The 19220-nt window shown below is 41.3% G+C and overlaps 1 protein-coding gene across 6 annotated transcripts in view; it reads left to right on the top strand.

Annotated features, from left to right (window-relative positions):
- MLLT3 (MLLT3 super elongation complex subunit) overlaps nucleotides 1-19220 on the top strand; it is a 124815-nt gene that overhangs the window by 20214 nt on the left and 85381 nt on the right. The window contains exon 3 of one of the 6 annotated variants that reach the window (XM_065046218.1): nucleotides 2742-19220. This exon is cut by the window's right edge and continues 24469 nt beyond it. The exons of 4 other annotated variants lie outside the window; for them this stretch is intronic. In XM_065046218.1, the coding sequence (XP_064902290.1) occupies nucleotides 6993-8771 (1779 nt within the window). In that variant the 5' untranslated portion in view covers nucleotides 2742-6992 and the 3' untranslated portion in view covers nucleotides 8772-19220. The remainder of the gene's footprint in view (nucleotides 1-2741) is intronic. One more of the 6 variants, XM_065046219.1, reaches the window with a different exon arrangement.

Below are 19220 nucleotides of genomic sequence, written 5' to 3'. Positions count from 1 at the left end.
GTATTTCTAGGGTTTGTACAGTTCTGAAGAGCAGTGAATTCCCTCTTTGTTTGAATGCTCACAAGGTTACCAGTATGCAAGGCATGCAGTAGTACTCCAGGGAACTACACTGTCCAGCTAAGAGAGAGTTGTAAAGAGAAACCATTTACAGTGCTCATGCCGAAGCTAGGCCTGCTTCTTCATGTATCTGTGATATCCATTCAACTGTTCTTGCTTTTTATCTTCTAAGTACATCCTTGAATTTTTGGTGTTTGTTTTTGGATAAGGGCATTCAAATAATCTGATTTCTTGACTGGTAATCTTAACCCCCAAATAAATTAATCATATTACTTCTTGGGTTTGGTATTTGCAGGGGGTAAGGTGAAATGACCTGACAATGGTGCTTTTTTTTTTCTACCGTATTTGAGCAAAATGAGTAAGTGTTTTTCTCTCTGTCTTCAGACACAACACTCTCTGATGCCAGAGTTGAAGATTACTGCAATGATACTTGAAGATCCACTGCTTACTTTGGTGCCCTGCTCTGAGGGCTTCCACTTGGCATAGTGGCACAGTGCTAAGTGCTCATTGACTGAATGGCTGGCTAGTGATAGAGAGTACACTGCAGTCTGTCAGGGATGCAGGAGCTGAGCTCGTCCTGACCGACTCCCAAGAGTTGTCTCTACTACAGGCTCGTAACTCAGTAAGCCTACCACGTTTTAGCTGAAGGTGGACATGTAATTAAAATGTGACAGCACTCTTGATTTGCTATGTCTCCGATAGATTTAACTGGATGCAAACTGTTACATTTTTCTTTAAATGTTGGTCTCTAAGGTTAAACAGAAGAGACCAGCACTGACACAGGCTGCTTCTCATGGTTTTGACAGTTGTATACCAAAGCTACTACTTTACCAGTCTCTGCAGAGAACTGATCCATACTGAAGCTAAAACATCTGTTCATTTTATTACAGAAATTCCTAACTTGGAAGCAGTCCTAGCTTCATAAAAGCCATGCAAACCTTTTTATTCTCAATAGAGAGTATATTTATCATTAACTTATCACTTCTTAAGTCATACAATCAGCCTGAGTTTGTTGGAAATCTAAAGCTGAGAGGTTCTTAGTTGCTGTGAAGTCTTTAAAAAAAAAAAAAAAAAAAAGACTTTATTTCTTCTACTACAGAGAAGTGTCTTCCAGATCCAATAAAGTAAAACAACATTTATTGGTCCTGAATCTATGGGAGATAAAGTTGTAGTGCTTCTAGTGCTGCTCTTGGTACTTGTTACACCATGTCATAGACATCTAATGAAACCTTCCACAGCATTGTAGCCAAGGAGCAGTATTGTTAGAAATCATGGAGTGTCTTTCATGTTTCTGGCAATGGTGGGACTTGGGTGGGCCAGAGTACTATAAATGCTGTTCCTTCATGTAAAGCTGAAGACTCATGCCAGTTGCTTGGCAAAAACTAAATACTCTTGCAAAATTGCAGAACAGCAACTGGTTGCTACATTTGCTTCTGTGTCTAGCAGTCCGGACGCTTCTCTGTTTCTTTCTGCCTCAGAAAGCATGTCCTGATGCTCGTATAAAAGTGGTGGCGTTTTCTTAGTTGCTGTGATCTTTCTGCTTCACTAACAACAGCAGAAAAATCTTCTGTTCTGAGGGCAGGCACACGTACTGGAACTGTTTTATGTTTAGTAAGGACAAGTGTTACTTTCAATAAATGTTTGAACAGGTATAATAGTCTGCCTTCTCCTTTTGTTTTCTCCCAGGCTATCATTGTTTAAAAGACAGTAATGTGTGAGCAATGGAGACTTCTGGTGACAGAAGGATGGGGTTAATGTGCAAATATGGAATGCAGAGGTCTTTCATTTAAGCAAGATGGAGGAGAAAGCTTTTTAAGTCTCATGTCTAAAATTTTTCGGTCCGAATGGTCAATTTGCTTAATTTGCATCCATAGTGAGAGGAATGGGGCTACATGCACAATTTTTCTGACAATTTTTCGAAAGACCTATTTAAAGTGATTTTATTCGGAGAACAATTGAACTCACTGGTGTTATGCTGCACGGAATCCCTCTCAGGTTACAGCAAAGTAATTTGAAGTTTTTAACTTCCATCATACAAGCCCTTAGGATCCACCTGTCCATAAGGCTTTTCACCAAAAAGCTTGTTAAAACTGTATCTGGCCCTGTATGGCGGAATTGCAGTTACTGCTTTTCAGCATAGATTTGTTTCCAGCTATCTGCTATTGAACTGTTCAAAAATGAAATACATGGTGTGTCAGTCCAACTGAACCCCCTTGCCAAGCTCTAGAACAGGTCAACTTGCCAAGGCATGGCCCTGGAATCTAGAAGAGTGCAAGCAGACAAAGGTAGAAGGGGGTCTTGGTTGTCTGCAGTGGTTAGCTCATGTTGATCTTCCAGTTTTTGAATTTTAAGTGCTGTTTGCAGATTTGCTGGCTTTTAGAATTGGCTTAGGTAAGATGAGGGAAGTGATGGCCATTTTTATGGAAGCGTGTATAGTAAATGCGTGAGCCCTCTGTATTTCCCACTTTGCTGTCTGGAGGGAATGTGTTCTGTGGGCTTTTGTCAAGAGCTGAATGTCGGGGGAAGTGTGTGGGGGAAAAGTGGTGAGCACAGACGCATTAGTAGAGCAGGGAGACCCTGAGCTTTAGGCTTAGCATTTTTCCTTGTTCTGTGTTAAGCGAAGGGGTCTTGCTGAAGTCATTGTTTAAGGACTAATGAGTGTCCCTTGACTTACATTTCTGCAGGTGCAGCTCTGTATTAACTCTCCCGTGAGAAGCAGAAAGTACCGTGACTGTCTACAAGCATTGCCATGGTTGTGAACTTGGTTCTCCTGTAACATTCCAGTTTGTTGGGAAGAGAGAAGTTTCTGCAAAATTTTAGAAATTTGAAACTCTGAAGAGGAGGAGATTATAAAAGATGACAATTGAGAAGCTAGAAAGGAGATTTCCTTGATTGGATCCAACTACTTGTATACTTAATCCATACCTTTACCTGCTCTAAAAAATACCTGATTTAACAATGAGAGAACCTGCTCCTAGGACTAAGGGGGGAAAACTATTCCACAGTAAAAATCAAGTGGTGCAAATTCACTCTTCTTCACCAGTTTTGAGATAAATGTTACGAAGAAATCCTCTTGCAGAAAAATATTTTGAATAGGATTTTGTTTGTCACTTTTTGTTGTAATTCAGTCAGATTCTTCTTTCACCTGCCTTTTTCTATTGTAACTTCAGATTTTCTTTTCATGCTAAAAAAGCTTCATATTTGTGTGTGTGGTGTGTGTGTGTGTGTGTGTTTTGTTTTTTTTTTTTTAAATCTGCTTTGGAAAAGATCCGAACTGTTAGCGTCTCTGTGTGACGTGAAAACACTGTCTTGTCCATAAAATCAGCAAGCAAGTTATTCATGGTGTGTATATGACTAATCCTGCTTTCTGATACTTAAGCTTTTGTAAAATGGGAGTCTGGGTTGCCTTTACTGAGGTTATGAGTTCTTGTGGACAGCAGTTTGAGTTCAATGAGAGTTGTACTTTAACACCTGGATGTTATTTTGAAAAATTAGCAGCCTCCTCTTCCCCTCTGCCCCACTGCCCCTGCCCCCTCAGCAATCCTACAAGCTCACTGTATTAGCCTTTTATTTTTTACTTGTTTTGAGAAAATTGGCAAAAATATATTAATTTTTTGAAAGATTATTAGCTTATCAAAAATTTGTGTCTTTATTCACATAGTTCACTTCAAAACATCAGGTTTCTTTTAACTTAACACCAACAAAATCCTAACACCTTAGGTCCCAAAATTACAAATTCTTAAACATAGCAGTAAAACCCTCCAAGGCACATGCATGAAGCCGCATACTTGGTTAAGTGTTTGCAGGCCTAAAGCCTTTGTTTTAGAAGTTCTGTCATTCTCTCTTTTCCCCTTGCCTTTTCTTAGAAAAGAGATTCTACAACTTAACTTTCTTCTCACGATACTCTATTTGGAAATATACTGTATTGTTTAATTTCTGTAAAATTTGTAACATGGTGTTGATTACTGTGATTTAAAGCAGTTTGTTCTTAATATAATACTTAGAAATAGTTTAGCTTTCTTTCTTAGACCTTTTCCATTACCATAAAAAATCCTTTTAACCTCTTTCTGAGATCTGTTTTTTGGGGGGATTATTGTCTTTCTTTCCCTCCTCCTCCCTTAGTCTGATGTTAACAGGAGAGAAGTTATTTATTATTGAGAAATTTTCATAGAAACTCTGTCACATTTCCTATTGTATTTAACAGGCAGCCTCAGGAAGTTGTTTTGGGATGATTATGATATAAATGTATTTTTTTTTATTACTGAAATATTTAGAGTTTACATTGTTGATTTAGTTTCTGCCACAGTTCATTTGTTCATGTTTTTTCCAAAACCAGACATTTAATTATCATGAAATACTTATATTATTGATGGAGGCTTTGCCATTATCATATTGTAACACAAAGAAAAAAATCCATGTGCGCTATGTCATGGATATGTTTTTATAAATCTACCAAATAACTGGACCTCATGGGAGGTAACTGTGTGGAAAGTTGAGGTATCTGTATGTTAAGCTTTAGCTTATGGTCTTGATGGCTGAACGTGTTGACATTAGCTTAACATATTTAAAACAGAGTTGTTGACCTACCAGTGTATGTATTGTAACTTAACAACCAACACTCAATGTATTTTGAATTTAATTACAAAAAGTGTAACAAATGGTTAACACAGGGAAATATTTGGGAATAGCTTCTTATTTTAACAGTAGGATCAGCACTGAGTTTTGATGAGTTTTATAATTTTCTTACCTTAGGTAACAAACAGGTGTAAGGCAGATGGAACCAGGCTTTACTCAGTAGTGCCCACTGACAGAACAAAAGGCAATAGGCACACACTGAAATATAGAAAATTCCCTCTGAATGGAGGAAACCTTTTTTCTTTCTGAACTGTGCAGATGATTTAGTGCCGGACTAGGTTTCTCAGACATTTTCAGTCTCCATCATTTGGGATACTCAAAGCTCAGCTGCCCAAGTCCTTGAGAAACCTGCTCTGTTTGGGGCAGAGGTGGTGAGGAGAAGGGATATGGAAGCTACAAGAATTCAGGATGAACAAGGGAACCCAGAAGTGCTTACCAACCTTGAGTGTTCTGTGATTCTATGGAGTAGCAGGAGATGTAGATGGAGGCCTGATATTTGCATAAAAGCAATGCATACAATTCAGAGCTGTCTTTCTGATTCACACCCTGTCAAAAGCTGTACTGTGAAACTGATGGCTGCAGTATGCTATGAATGTCACAAGATTGCTCATTTTCTGAAAGTGGTAATGGAAGTTGGTGTCAGGAAAGGGGTTATAGTGTAGTAGTTACTCTTTATGATAAATGATTAAATGCTCAAATTTTTACGCTTTAAATTTCATAGTAATTTTTGGTGATGCTTGATTTCAGATTGAAACAATGTATGTGTGTAGCCTGACTGTATGCTTCTTTGTTGTTATGGTTTTCTCCTGACATCCATTTTTGGCTGACGCCAGAGAAGGGATAATGGATCTTATGGCAATTTGGTTTCACCAGCCGTCAGATTTTTGTATGGGGTGTTACACTGCACCAGCAGAGACAATAAAAGTAACCTCCTTTTTCCTTCCTTGTGGTTTTGCAGATTTGCTTAGGCTATTTTGACTTACAAGCCACACAGTGCTTACAGGTCATGGATCTGAATCTGAAGTATTTGCATTTCCCATTACGACTTACAACGGAGACTCCTGCTTGGCACAGAAAAATTTGGTGTCTGTAAAAGCAACAGAGGATAAACCTGGTTCTAGACAACTAAAGACTTTTTGGGAGATTCTATACGAAAAAAGAGGATACAAAGAAGTTACATAATACATGGAGAAACTGGAATGTGTTGAAATTTCATATCTATAAGATATGAATTAAGAGGCACTGCTAGCCCAGGAAATGCTTGGGAATTAGATAGAAATGTACCAGAATCTTAAAGACATTCAAGAAAAATTTCTGGTGTTCTGTATTTTTTCTTTTTTTTTTTTTTTTTTTTTTCCCCCTTCCTTATAAGTCAGTTGATTTCAGCCATGGATTGTTTCTATCCTGTACTTGATGCTGAAATTAGTTTTCTAGGGAATGAAAGGATTTCCTGTCTGAAAAGGAGTTTTCCAACTATTTCAACAAAATGAGCCCAAACCCTTCTGATCCTCTTTTCTTTTATTCATAATTCTAAATTGTTTTTTTCTTCCTGTCTGTCATAAGTGATTAACTGTATATGAAAGGCTGCCCTTGAGATTTGCAGAGATTTGAAATATTGATCCCTGAAGAAGGCAAATGACACTGAAAGTTCAAAGTCCCTTTACATTAAAGCAAGAACAAATAATTGTGGGGAGTAATATAGAGTTGTATAGGAATATAAGTTTTTGCTTGTAAGGTACGAGTTCTATGCTTCTGGGACTGAAGATAAATCAACCCCCAATTTCTGATTTTGTGTTTCTGGTTTAGGTGACACCAGAACACCTCTGGAAAATAAAGAGTTTTCTGTTTGAGTATCTTGTCTCTTGTTGCTTCGCACCCAGCTCAGTCAACAAACAAAACCAAGCTTGGCCTGATTTCCCATACATTGGAAACTGGCAGGAATCATGTCCATAAAACACACAAGCACACGATGAAGCTTGACTTCATTTTGGGCAGATGTGGAGAACCATTAACAAAACCTCTACGCTGGACTTCTGGAGGACAGATTTTTGTCTATTCAGAAGTCTAGTTCAGAGCATACCCTGGGAAACAATGCTTAAAAACAAGGAGGCCCAGGAGGGTTGGACATGCTTCAAGCAGGTGGTTTTGAGTGCACAGGAACAGGCTATACCAGTGTGCCGAAAGGCTAGCCGGTGGGAAGACAACCGGCTTGGCTAAACAGGGAGATTCTGAATGAAATCAGAAATAAAAAGAGACTTTACCGACTGTGGAAAAAAGGGCTGGCTACTTATGAAGAATTTATGGAAATAGCTAGATCATGCAGAAAAAAGATCAGGGAAACAAAAGTGCAATTTGAAGTTAACTTGGCCAATTCTGTCAGGGATAATAAAAAGTCCTTCTTCAAATATGTTAATAACAAAAGGAGGGGCAAGGAAAACCTCCATTCTCTGTTGGACTCTGAAGGAAATATAGTTAACAAAGATGAGGAGAAAGCTGAGGTACTTAATACCTACTTTGCCTCAGTTTTTACCAGTAAGACAGGTGGCCCTCAGGACAACTCATCTCTGGAGATGGTTGGCAGAGATAGGAAGCCAAATAGGCCCCTTGTATTCCAGGAGGAAATAGTTGGTGATTTACTGAGCCATCTGGATCCTCACAAGTCTATGGGACCAGATGAGATCCATCCTAGGGTGATGAGGGAGCTAGCAGAAGAACTTGCCAAGCCACTCTCCATCATCCTCCAACAGTCCTGGCTCACTGGGGAGGTCCCATATGATTGGAAATTGGCCATTGTTACCCCAGTCCACAAAAAGGGCTGCAGAGCTGACCCTGGCAACTACAGGCCTGTCAGCCTGACCTCGGTGCCTGGCAGGGTTATGGAGCAGATCATCCTGAATGGAATCACACAGCACCTTCAGGATGGACAAGGGATCAGACCCAGCCAGCATGGGTTTAGGAGGGGCAGGTCCTGTCTGACCAACCTGATCTCCTTTTATGATCAGGTGACTCACCTGGTGGATGAGGGGAAAGCCGTGGATGTGGTCTATCTGGACTTCAGCAAGGCCTTTGACACTGTCTCCCATAATATACTCTTGCAAAAGCTGGTAGCCCATGGCTTGGACAAGCGTACTCTACGCTGGGTTAAGAACTGGCTGGAGGGCCGGGCCCAGAGAGTGCTGGTGAATGGGGCTGCATCCAGCTGGCGGCCAGTCACTAGTGGTGTTCCCCAGGGGTCAGTGTTGGGTCCAGTCCTGTTTAACATCTTTATTGACGATTTAGATGAGGGGATTGAGAACATCATCAGCAAATTTGCTGATGACACCAAGTTGGGAGGGAGTGTCGACCTGCTGGAAGGCAGGAGGGCTCTGCAGAGGGATCTGGATAGACTGGAAAAATGGGCTGATTCCAATGGGATGAAGTTCAATAAGGCCAAATGCCGGGTGCTGCACTTTGGTCACAACAACCCCCTGCAGCGCTACAGGTTGGGCGTAGAGTGGCTGGAGAGCAGTCAGACAGAAAGGGACCTGGGGGTACTAATTGACAGGAAGCTCAACATGAGCCAACAGTGTGCCCAGGTGGCCAAGAAGGCCAACGGTATCCTGTCCTGTATCAAAACCAGCGTGGTCAGTAGGACAAGGGCAGTGATCCTTCCCCTGTACTCTGCATTGGTGAGGCCACACCTGGAGTATTGTGTTCAGTTCTGGGCCCCTCAGTTCAGGAAAGACATTGAAGTGCTGGAGCGGGTCCAGAGAAGAGCAACACGACTGGTGAAGGGACTTGAACATAAGACCTATGAGGAGAGGCTGAGGGAGCTGGGGTTGTTTAGTCTAGAGAAGAGGAGGCTTAGAGGTGACCTCATCACTCTCTATAACTACCTGAAGGGAAGTTATAGCCAGGTGGGGATTGGTCTCTTCTCCCAGGCAGTTAGCAATAGGACAAGGGGGCATGGGCTTAAACTCTACCAGGGGAAATTTAGGCTGGATATTAGAAAGAAATTCTTTACAGAGAGAGTGGTCAGGCATTGGAATGGCTGCCCAGGGAGGTGGTGGACTCGCCGTCCCTGGAGGTTTTTAAACTGAGATTGGACATGGTACTTAGTGCCATGATCTAGTAAACGGACTAGAGTTGGACCAAGGATTGGACTCGATGATCACTGAGGTCTTTTCCAACCCAGTCGATTCTGTGATTCTGTGATTCTGTGCTTAGTAAGGGGCTGGTATTTTTCATAGAATCATAGAACAGTTTGGGTTGGAAGAGACCTTCAACGTTCAGCTAGTCTGAGCCTCCTCCCTGCAGTGAGCAGGGACATCTTCAACTAGATCAGGTTGCTCAGTCTCATCCAGCCTGGCCTTGAATGTCTCCAGGGATGAGGCATCTGCCACCTCTCTGGGCAACCTGTGCCAGTGTTTCACTGCCCTTCACAATGGTAAATAATTTATTCCTTACATCTAGCCTGAATAGCCCCTCAGTTCAAAACCATCACCTCTTGTCTTACCATAACAGGCTCTGCTAGAAGGTCTGTCTCAGTCTTTCTTATAAGCCCCTTTTCAGTACTGAAAGCCCACAATAAGTTCTCCTGGAGTCTTCTCTTCTCCAGGCAACAACCCCAGCTCTCTCAGCCTGTCCTCACAGCAGAGCTGTTCCAGCCCTCTGATCATTTTTGTGGCCTCCTCTGGCCCCTCTCCAACAGGTCCATGTCTTTCCTGTACTGAGGACTCCAGAGCTGGACACAGGACTCCAGGTGGGGTCTCACCAGAGCAGAGCAAAGGGGCAGAATCACCTCCATTGACCTGCTGGCCACGCTGCTTTTGATGCAGCCCAGGATACAACTGGCCTTCTGAACTCCAAGTGCACATTGCCGGTTCATGTCCAAACTTTAATCCAGTAGTGCCCTCAAGTCCTGGTCCACAGAGCTGCTCTCAATCCCTTCATCCCCCAGCCTGTGTTGATACTGGGGGTTGCCCCAACCCATGTGCAGGACCATGCACTTGTCCTTGCTGAACCTCACGAGTTTCACATGGGCCCACTTCTTGAGCTTCTCTAGATGGCAAGAAAAGTGGGAGTGTGTACTGTAATGTTTACATTTGTGTGCTCAAACTTGTTAATGAGGAAAAAGAATGGTTCTTGTCAAACGTCTTATTATGTAGCCTGTGTGTTATGGGAAATACTGGATTTTTTTTCTGAAAGGCAGGGAGTTGTTACGGATATTGGTTGTCTTCAGGCAGTGCTGTTAGCCAGGACAGGCAAAGGGAATAAAGTGTGGGCAACTTCAATCTCCAAGTTGTGACTTGATTTAGGAGTTAAGCTCAGAGAAGCAAGTAAAATTTGGTTGTTGGTGGGACATAACATGCAAAGAGGCTGCCAAGCAGTGTTGCCTTTCCTCTTTATGACTGTTTTTGTGTACTGCAGATGCATGCTGTGGTCTGCTGCTTATATGTGCAGTGGAGTGGCTCTGATTTCTTCAGATGTCTCTTAATGTTTGTGGTGAGAGAAGGTGTGTAAGAATAGTGGGGCTTCTTAGCCTGGGCAGAAATGAAATCCAAGACTCTTTAGGCTCACATATAGATAAAGGTACGTATACAATGGTGAAGTATACACACACACACATATATATATATATAAAGAAGAAAATGGCAGTGTTCCGTTTTGTGCTTAGTGATAAGTAGTGTATTTAAGAACGTAAGCATAGCTCAAGATTTGAAAAAGATCTGATAATCTTCCCTTTTCTGGTTTGGTCTTTATCCTGAAATTTATTTAATTGTAAAGCAAATGTAATCTTTTTACATTTGGTAGGCAAAATGTATTGGAGTATTTAATGGAGTTATGGGGCTTATAAGTCAGTACGATGTTGTTGTACTAAATTTTGGATACCATTGCTGAGTTTGAGCAAAGTGGGAGGCATTTGCAATGCACAAAGTTTTGTCTGGAAGGCTAGAAGAGTAAAACAGCAGAAGTTAGGGATAGATTTTATGCAATGGCATAGAAGGTCTTTTCTTTGAAGAGCATTCTGCAATGTGTACTACTTGGTGCTGATATTATCATGTTCATTATCTAATGACAGTCAAGTACAAAAATCTGTATTTTTTGCTTGCAGCTGTTCTTTACCTCTGCAGGCTGGAGGTGTAAATGGGGCCGTAGCTGGATGGGAGGTAAAACCACTAGTAGGCTTTTTGCCTTTCCAGAAACTTGGAGACAGTGAGAAGTGTTCAAGACAGGGAACTTCAGACTTAAGGAACCAGTTCAGATGTGAGTTGATTAACAATACTGCTGTATGCAGGCATGCTTTGTGGTCTTTGTAGATCCTCTGAGCTTTCGGAGGTGTTGAAAATGTAATAGCAATATTTCAGTGTTGCACTCCTGGACTGCCTTAGTTAAATGGTAAAGTGACAAAGGGGTATGAAATTTTACTGAAACAGAAGCAGAGATGCAGACTAAGCTGTGTGATCAGTAGGTTATTGATGTCAAGATACCAAGAGACCAGGTTCTTCTTGTCAGTTCCTATGTTCACTTTGTGTCAAGAAAACTTGAGTATGAATTCCTTAGAACTACAATAGGGGCAAGGCATGTAAGTGCTCGGAAGTAGTTAAAATAAATTTACTGCATCAACTTAGGAGTTGATTGTGAGTTAAGAAAGGGAGGAAAAAAAATCCAAGGGAAACACAATCATTATCAAATGGGATTTGAACAGAGCCTGTTAAGGACACAGTGGATTTTCACTCTGAATTGCTGGCTGTACATAAATTTTCTGGTCTATTCAGTAACATAGAGTGAGCTGGTAAAAGCTGGACAGCTGTTTAGAAATGAGACCAAGATGTCCCCACTCATTCCTGAAACACGTCAACTTGCTGTCAGCATTTTCAGTACTGACTTGTTATTGATCTACCTGAATTGCAGGACTGCCAGTCTTGCTATGTGGCTCTTGTGATGTAAATGGGTATCCTGGGCTGCATCAAAAGCAGCGTGTCCAGCAGGTCGAGGGAGGCGATTCTGCCCCTCTGCTCTGTTCTGGTGAGACCCTCCCTGGAGTCCCGTGTCCAGCTCTGGAGCCCTCAGATGGCCAGAGTGATGGCACAGCTGTGCTGTGAGAAAAGGCTCAGAGACCCAGGGTTGTTCAGCCTCGAGAAGGCTCCAGGGAGACCTTATTGCCACCTTTCAGTGCTTAAAAGGGGCCTATAAGAAAGATGTGGGTAGACTTCTTAGCAGGGCCTGTTATGATAGGACAAGGGGTAGTGGTTTTGAACTAAAAGGGAAAATTTGGGCTAGACATGAGGAAGTAACGTTTTACAATGAGGGTGGAACATTTTGTCCAGAGAGGTGGTAGATGCCCCATCCCTGGAAATATTCAAGGCCAGGCTGGATGGGGCCCTGAGCAACCTAATCTAATTGAAGATGTCCCTGCTGATTGCAGGGGCATTGGACTGGATGACTTTGAAGGTCCCTTCCAAAGCAAACACTAGCATTTGCTCCTCAGATTTATGTGGGATTGCTTGTGCAGCTCATCCTTTTTTTTTCTAAGCCAACATATGGAGGACTCCTTTGGCACACTTACAGCTTTACCAGGCAGCTCTCATCCAGCCTTTTGTATTCAGAATGTTTAGCATGGCAAATACAGCTACCCTGCTGGCAGATGATTACTGCTGGCTGTTAATGGCTCTTGGGAGGAAAGCAGGGGAGGGGAGGAGTAGTGTGATCTTTGCGTATACCTTTCCTTTCTCATTTCTGGCCTTCATGGTTTTGAATATTTTTCACTGTGGTGTCTGGAGAAAAGGACTCACTGAGGTCTGCTTGTGAGTTTAGGAACAGGAAATTTTTTTTTACTTGTATGTTTATCTGAGCACAGTATGGGATAGTTACAGCACTGATAGTTATTTCACTTTTCAGCTAAGATTCTGTGGGGTTCAGCCATGATAGTATTTAGCTCTTGAATTGTACATGTGCAAGTCCAAGCACGTCACAGAGGACAGATATATATCTCTATTTACAGGTATGGAGAGCCCAAGACACAGTGGCAAATTGACCTGAGAGGCCAGTGGCAGAACCAGGATCAGTGCAGCTCCACTGACACTGAGTCCAGGGTTCCCCCACCAGAGCAGGTGGGACAGGAGGTCTGTAACCAATTCCCCTTTTCAGTTACATGTTGCTGTAGGGTAATAAGGCTCATGACTGCTCTTTGAAATCATTCAAGGCAAGAGGTTGAACAGTTACAGAAGCAAGCACCAGAATTTCTAGTTAGAGGAGCTGCTAATCTTACTAGCTTCCTAGAGAGAATCATATGCTTTCTTTGTTCCTGAAGCTGAGCGTAGACCCCTTAATGGGCTATCCACACGTAATATTTAAGTTTACAGCTAGTCCCTTTTGCACAATTACTGAGTCATGTTTGAAGAGGCCCTACTGTGTACCACCAGTTCTCCTAAGCACAACAGGGCTCTTCTGTACAAGTGTGTGCATTTGTGTGCTTGCACATCTGTATGAGGAAAGGAGTCTGGAACTAACATAATCAATTTCTCTCCCATCACCTCCTGACAGAATTTTCCCTCCTACTTTTATTGTCCCCTTTCTCTATTTTGGTTCTTGTTCTTTGAAAAATAAAGTTATTTATCTTTTTCTTTTCCTCAACAACTCAGTAGATATTTAAGGTACAATATACTGCCCACCAGCAGGCTCAGTGGGCTGCTGTTTCAGCTGAGGTCAGCACTGTGATGTGCGTGTACGGTGAGACTGGCATGTTCTACCTCACTTACCAAGGGCTAAAAACATGCACACAGTCTGTATTTGTGCCTCAGCTGATATATGTGGTACCCCAGTTATGGATCTAGACTCTCAGGTGGCATTCATTTATCTTCTCTTTCCTCTTCATTCTTCCCACTCCCAAAAGTGCTCTTAACAGTTGGACCACAGCAAAATTTACTCACATTTTCTCAGGATATTGAAGGCTACAGTGTCTCATTGGAGGTCAGATTCAGTGACTGTGATATTTCCCTCTAAGCTGCCAGTCCCATAAAAAATTGGTGATCTGTCACTTAGTATACCTGTGCTACAGACTGACTGACATGTGAGTTACAGTGAGGTCTCCACTCTGTCTGTAGTACCTTTTTTTTAGTCCCAAAGAGACATGATGGACTGAGGTCACTTGCCCAGCTGAGTTCAGTAAAGGGATGCTGATAGTCTGCTTCCTACATTCAGACAAATCTGTTAACAGCTTCAGGGATTGGCTGCATTTTCTGATCACCTTGCTGCTGGTCGGTGATCACCTGTGGTGACCAGTTTGGATCACTTTTTACAGTGCGAGAAGTAGCAGGCAGGGAGTTTTTTTCAAGTGTTCTTTGAAGAGTGACTGCATATCAGCCGTGACTGTATCAGATCTGGCTCTTTTCTTAGCACTGATCTGATAATTCTAAACTGCTGCAGAAAGTTATTCCTCTGATGTGTATTTCTTTTTTGTTTTTATAGAAGCATACCAAGTTGCTAATCACCGAAACCTACTGTGTCTTTTCAGAATGCCTTACTTTATGATAACCTTACTGAAGCTGTTGTTCTATAATAAATTTTAATTATACAGAAGGTATTTGTGACATGGCTATTAAAGGCTTAGGGGTTAATTGTAGACTTCCTATCCAAGGAATCTGTTGATTTCAGTGGGTACTAAGAATGTATTAAAGCTGCAGGACTAAAGTAATAGTTACTGGCCATCTGGCAATTTGGTTTACATTTTGAAACCACTGAAATACAAGTTCTAAAGACATGTTTTCCCCCTGCTATATATTTCCTTCCTAAACCCTAATTAGAGGTCTGAAACACATTTCGAGTCCTTAGAAGAGACGCTTGTTAACTTTGTGTACGGTCGGTAGTCTTTGCCATTTCAGCAGCGTTATACACAGTTCAGGCCCATCCCTTGAAAAATTTAAAAGCACAGCCACTGGTTTTATTACCTTACAGCAGCATGTGGCTGAAATGGAGAAAGAGCATTGGTCCATATTTGTTAATGAGCCTTACAGACTATGGGATGGAGAGGCAGACTTTGCATTTCAGGCTGCTTGAGAACCTTTCTTAATGTCCCCATACATGTAGAGGGGTTAGGCTCAGCATCTTGGTGACAATCCTAGACTGGCTAGAAGAGCTGAGGAAAGGTCAATTATTTTTAGTTTATGAGTGGTCAGCTCTGCACTGGCTGCCCAGACCATGGTGTATTCTCAGCTATAATGTTAATATACAACTTCACAGAAGTGGAGTCAGCGATGGGATGCTTTCTTTACAGTAGGGAAAAATGGGATCATGACTCAAGCAATCTATATCACCGAAAAGGTGCCTGTTGTAAGAGTTCTTCTGTGGTCAAGAAACCAGATCAAGCAACTTCCACCAAGTAACATTTATTCCCCATGTTCTCTCTTGTTTCTTGCAACAGCCAAAATTTTGTCTTAAGTAATTGCAGCTAAGAGATTTCTGGGAGTTTTGACATCTTCTTAAGACAGTGGCATAGAACTAAAGTTTGTGAAGCCAAACAAGCAAGATTAAAAATAGAGTAACTTTCAGTTAATACACTGAACATCAAAAACCTTGCTTCTGTCATTAATTTCCTTTCGCATGTGACATGTATGCCATGGTTGCCCATCCTGGACATAAACAGTGCCAAGACTTAATGTTTTCTTCAGGTTGTGCATCACTATGTAGTTTAGAGTTTTACTGTTTGGTTGCTTTTTTCTGTGTTGCAACTCTGGCAAAAGTTTAGCTGATCAGAACCAATAGGTTTTTGTTTTAACAGGTTTTGGTTTTCAACTTTTTGATGGCAGGCCTTGCAGTATAGGGATTTTGTGTGAGATTCTCTAATTTAAAAAAACTTTTAATTTTTGCTCTGAGCACTTCCCTTTGAAGACGGTCCATAGCTCAATGCTGGGCTGATCGATGCAAACCTGGACAATAGGCACGACTGACTTGAGCATTTCTTTAAGTCTGTTCCAGCAGGGATCTTGAGGAGGATGATGAGTATCATAGCTGGTTCCAGCGGGCAGGCTGGCCATGCAGCAGCCACGAGCAGCTCTGTCGTCGCAGGGGGCTGAAAGCTGCCGTGCCCTCCTGGCTGAGGAGGCTTTCAAAGGCAAGACTAAAGCTGTCCTGTACAAGGAAGTGGGGTTGAGCTGATTGTGGTCATTAATGCCCCTGTAATGAGGGGCCTGTAAGGAATGTTGCTCAGCAGCTGTGGTATCCTTCACGTGGTGCCAGTTAAACAACGTGATTGTGAAATTTCAAGCAGCTAGTACTTGCGCTTAAGCAGAGAGGATGGTTTAGAGGCTTCTTATGAGGCAGGGGTTAATTGCAATGTCTGAGAGAACGTGGGGTGATTGAGGTATTGCCTTGTGTAAATGTGTTGAATAATGTTGCCTTTAATAGAAATCTAGAGAATTTTCTGTTTATTAAATAATTCTGCTGGAGAATTGAGTTTCAGTGACAGGTATTGCTGGGACAGAAAACTGTGTGGCAATTCAGCTTCACTGCCCCCTGGTATTATTGTACCACTCTCGGGGTGTTACTTTGGCAGTACTATCTACATAATTCCCTAGCATATTACCAGTGCCTTTGTTTATTTCTAAAATGTAAGTCAAAATAAGTACTGTTATAAATGCAAAATTTTGGATTGCAGGAGTGTATGTGGATGTTTTGTTTTGCTACATTCCCTTTAGTACTTACTAATGCATCCAGAAATTCTAGTGATTATTAAATAAGTGTGACAGGGAAAACAAAACTTTTCGACTGTACACAGAACTCAAGCATGATAATTTCAGAAAATAAATAGTTCTGATTTCTGCACCCCCTCAACACATACCACCCATAAATTTTGAACTAAACCTTTAAAATAGTTACCATGTTTAGCTCTCAAAAGGGGTACCTATAAATGTTACCTTGTTAGATTAATAAAGACAACTTGAAGTAACCCTCACTTGTCTGTAAACTCTTCACAAACTAATTGCAGTTTCTAGATAAACTCTTTCCTTTCTCTCTTTTGCTTTGGGGTTGAAACAGTGGCAAGCAAGATCTGTCCACATTCACAACACAGGCTTAGTGATTATTCTACCTAGCTCACATTTCTGAATGTTACTTTGCTCATATGGCACAGCTATTTCATATTTGAATATAATAGGACTGTTACGAAAGGTGAAGATACTATGCAGAAGTGCTGTTAAGTGTTATGATATATTACTCTCGAAGTGTAGTTGACTTTCTCCCCTGAGTGTGTCATTCTCAGTGAAGAAGGTGGAAATTGGTAGCTGTGAAGTGTGTGGGGTATTTAAGGAACCACCTTCAGTCTCAGATGAACCTCTGGGCTCCTGTCAGTAGCAGGGCTGTGTGCGCAGTGGTGGAAAAGGGAATCGTATGTGGGCTTGCTGCCTAATGAGAAGTGGAATGAAGTGGTAAAGCATCTCTCTTCCTCACAGTCCTTTTAGTTATTAAAGAGAGTGATTTCTCATTTTCTAGTCTGTTCACAAGAAGGTGGGTTTTGTACTTAAACTGTTGACTTGTTTTTAAAATCTTCTTACTAAAATCAGTGTCTGTCCCATAATTGTGACTTGACTTGCAGGTGAACTTGCACTATAGATGAAAATACACTTTCCACACAAGAAGTTTAATGTGTTGGGGGAGGGCTGTTTCTGCTTTTGTTTGCTTTTTTTGATCAGTGGAAGGTTAGCTGAAATGCTGTCCTCTTATGCTGAACTCTTTGGTAGAGAGTCGAAGGTACCTTGAAATTGACATTAGAGGCGGGAGAAACTTTGAGAAACCTTTTCTGTTTTTAAAAAAAGCCTCCTTAAAAACTGTATTTTTCTGATTAGGGAATTTCTTTTTCCACCTTTAGTCTTCTGAAATAATTGAGCATAATCAAATTTGAAGTCGGTGTTTGGTTCTCAAAACATTTTTTTAGTAAGCCTTTAACTTGCTTTTCTCCCTGTCTTTATTCTTCAGTGCATCAGAACAAATGTATCTTGGAGGAAAATGAGAACCCTTGTTTTTTGGGCCTTATTCTTTCGAAGCCGAGACTGGCTGAGTTTTAAGGGGAGGGGCAGGTAGGTAGAGCAGAAATGTCACATGAAGACACCAAAATGTGCCCTAGAAACAGTTTCTAAACTCACACTTCCGAATTAATGCTTTGTCATGTTTGAACAGTTCCACTACAGATATTGCCTCTATAAAGCTACAAAAATTGTAGATGGCTCACAAAGTGTCCATCGGAAGTATAGAGTAAGGCAAACATGAATTAAATTGGTTAAACCCTGGTAAACTGAAATGAAATTAAAATCCTTAGAAATCAAGATGAACATCAGACATCTTAGAAACAGTAAGTCCTGTCATTTCTATGTTAAATCGCCCCAGGAAAGTAAACGAGAGAAGCATGTACTGACATGAAAATTCAGTTGTACTACAACTTCAGGTAAAAACAAGAGGGACTTCACATAGCACGTAGACTTACCTACCGTCTTTCATAGGTGTTTGTTTATATGAGAAGTCACCCTGCTAATTTGTGTTTAACAGTAACAGAAGAGAGGCTTTCTCTCCTTGCCAGAGGTGAATATTTCTTGTAACTTTTAAAATTAACATTGTCAATGTAGCCTCTATTGTCTTTCTGTTCCTTTATCTGTGGGGAATGCAGAGAACACATCTTTGTGACAGAGGCCATGGAAGTGCTATGGGAAGAAAAATTGGGGGAGCACCTTGAGTAACTGGTGAGCAAAACCTTTATTAAATAGAAGGAAATAGAAAGAACAGGAGTAGAAATGAGGTTTGTTGAGAAGTGGAGGGAATCTGAAATCAAGGAAAAGAGCTTATCACTGTAAAGCATCATGAATTGGCTGGTGTTGTGTTGGGAGGAGAGGTTGTGTGAGAGTTATCTAACTTGAAGGCTGAATGGCTTGCAATATGAAATCTGGTACACAGAAAGGGGGAGTCAGGACATAAGTTTCTGAGTTATTTGACTGTATGTTGTGGTTTTCCTCAACAGAGACATAAGCTGTCAGAGCATAATTAGCTGCTCAGCTCTTGCACAGGTCTGGTAAGAGGCATGTTCTCATGCTTTGTGCCATTCCAGATGCAATGCTAGTGCTCTGTCCTGCCTTGTCTTTCTAAGTGACTGTGAACAAGGTTTTTCAAATAGCAGTTTTAGAAGACAGCAGTTACACTGCAAAAACAGAAGCCTATGAGACTGTAATAAAGGCCAGTAAGGGATTTAAAGTAACAATCTGACATGGTGAAAAGTCTTATTGTTGCTTTAAGAAAACTGAAAATCCTCCAAAAGTGTACCAAAACTGATTTACAGAGAGAGGAGGAGAAGTATGTGTTTGTAGTGAGCTTGGGACCGAACACTTGCTTTGGGGATTTGACAGGAATGGTTTGCAGATCAGAGAAATAAAAAGCATGTGTAGTAAGTCTACAGTTACATTTGACGGTTGGAATGAAAACCAGAGCTTTCACTTTTATTTTAACATTCTCTACGCTTTTTTTACTACAGAAATCATTGTCACTTTTTTTGCCAAAGTTGTTCTCTT

Source organism: Columba livia, chromosome Z (genome assembly GCF_036013475.1).
Source record: "Columba livia isolate bColLiv1 breed racing homer chromosome Z, bColLiv1.pat.W.v2, whole genome shotgun sequence".
NCBI classification, from domain to species: domain Eukaryota; kingdom Metazoa; phylum Chordata; class Aves; order Columbiformes; family Columbidae; genus Columba; species Columba livia.
Note: the sequence above shows the minus strand (reverse complement) of the source record. Positions and strands in the feature narration are given on the sequence as shown.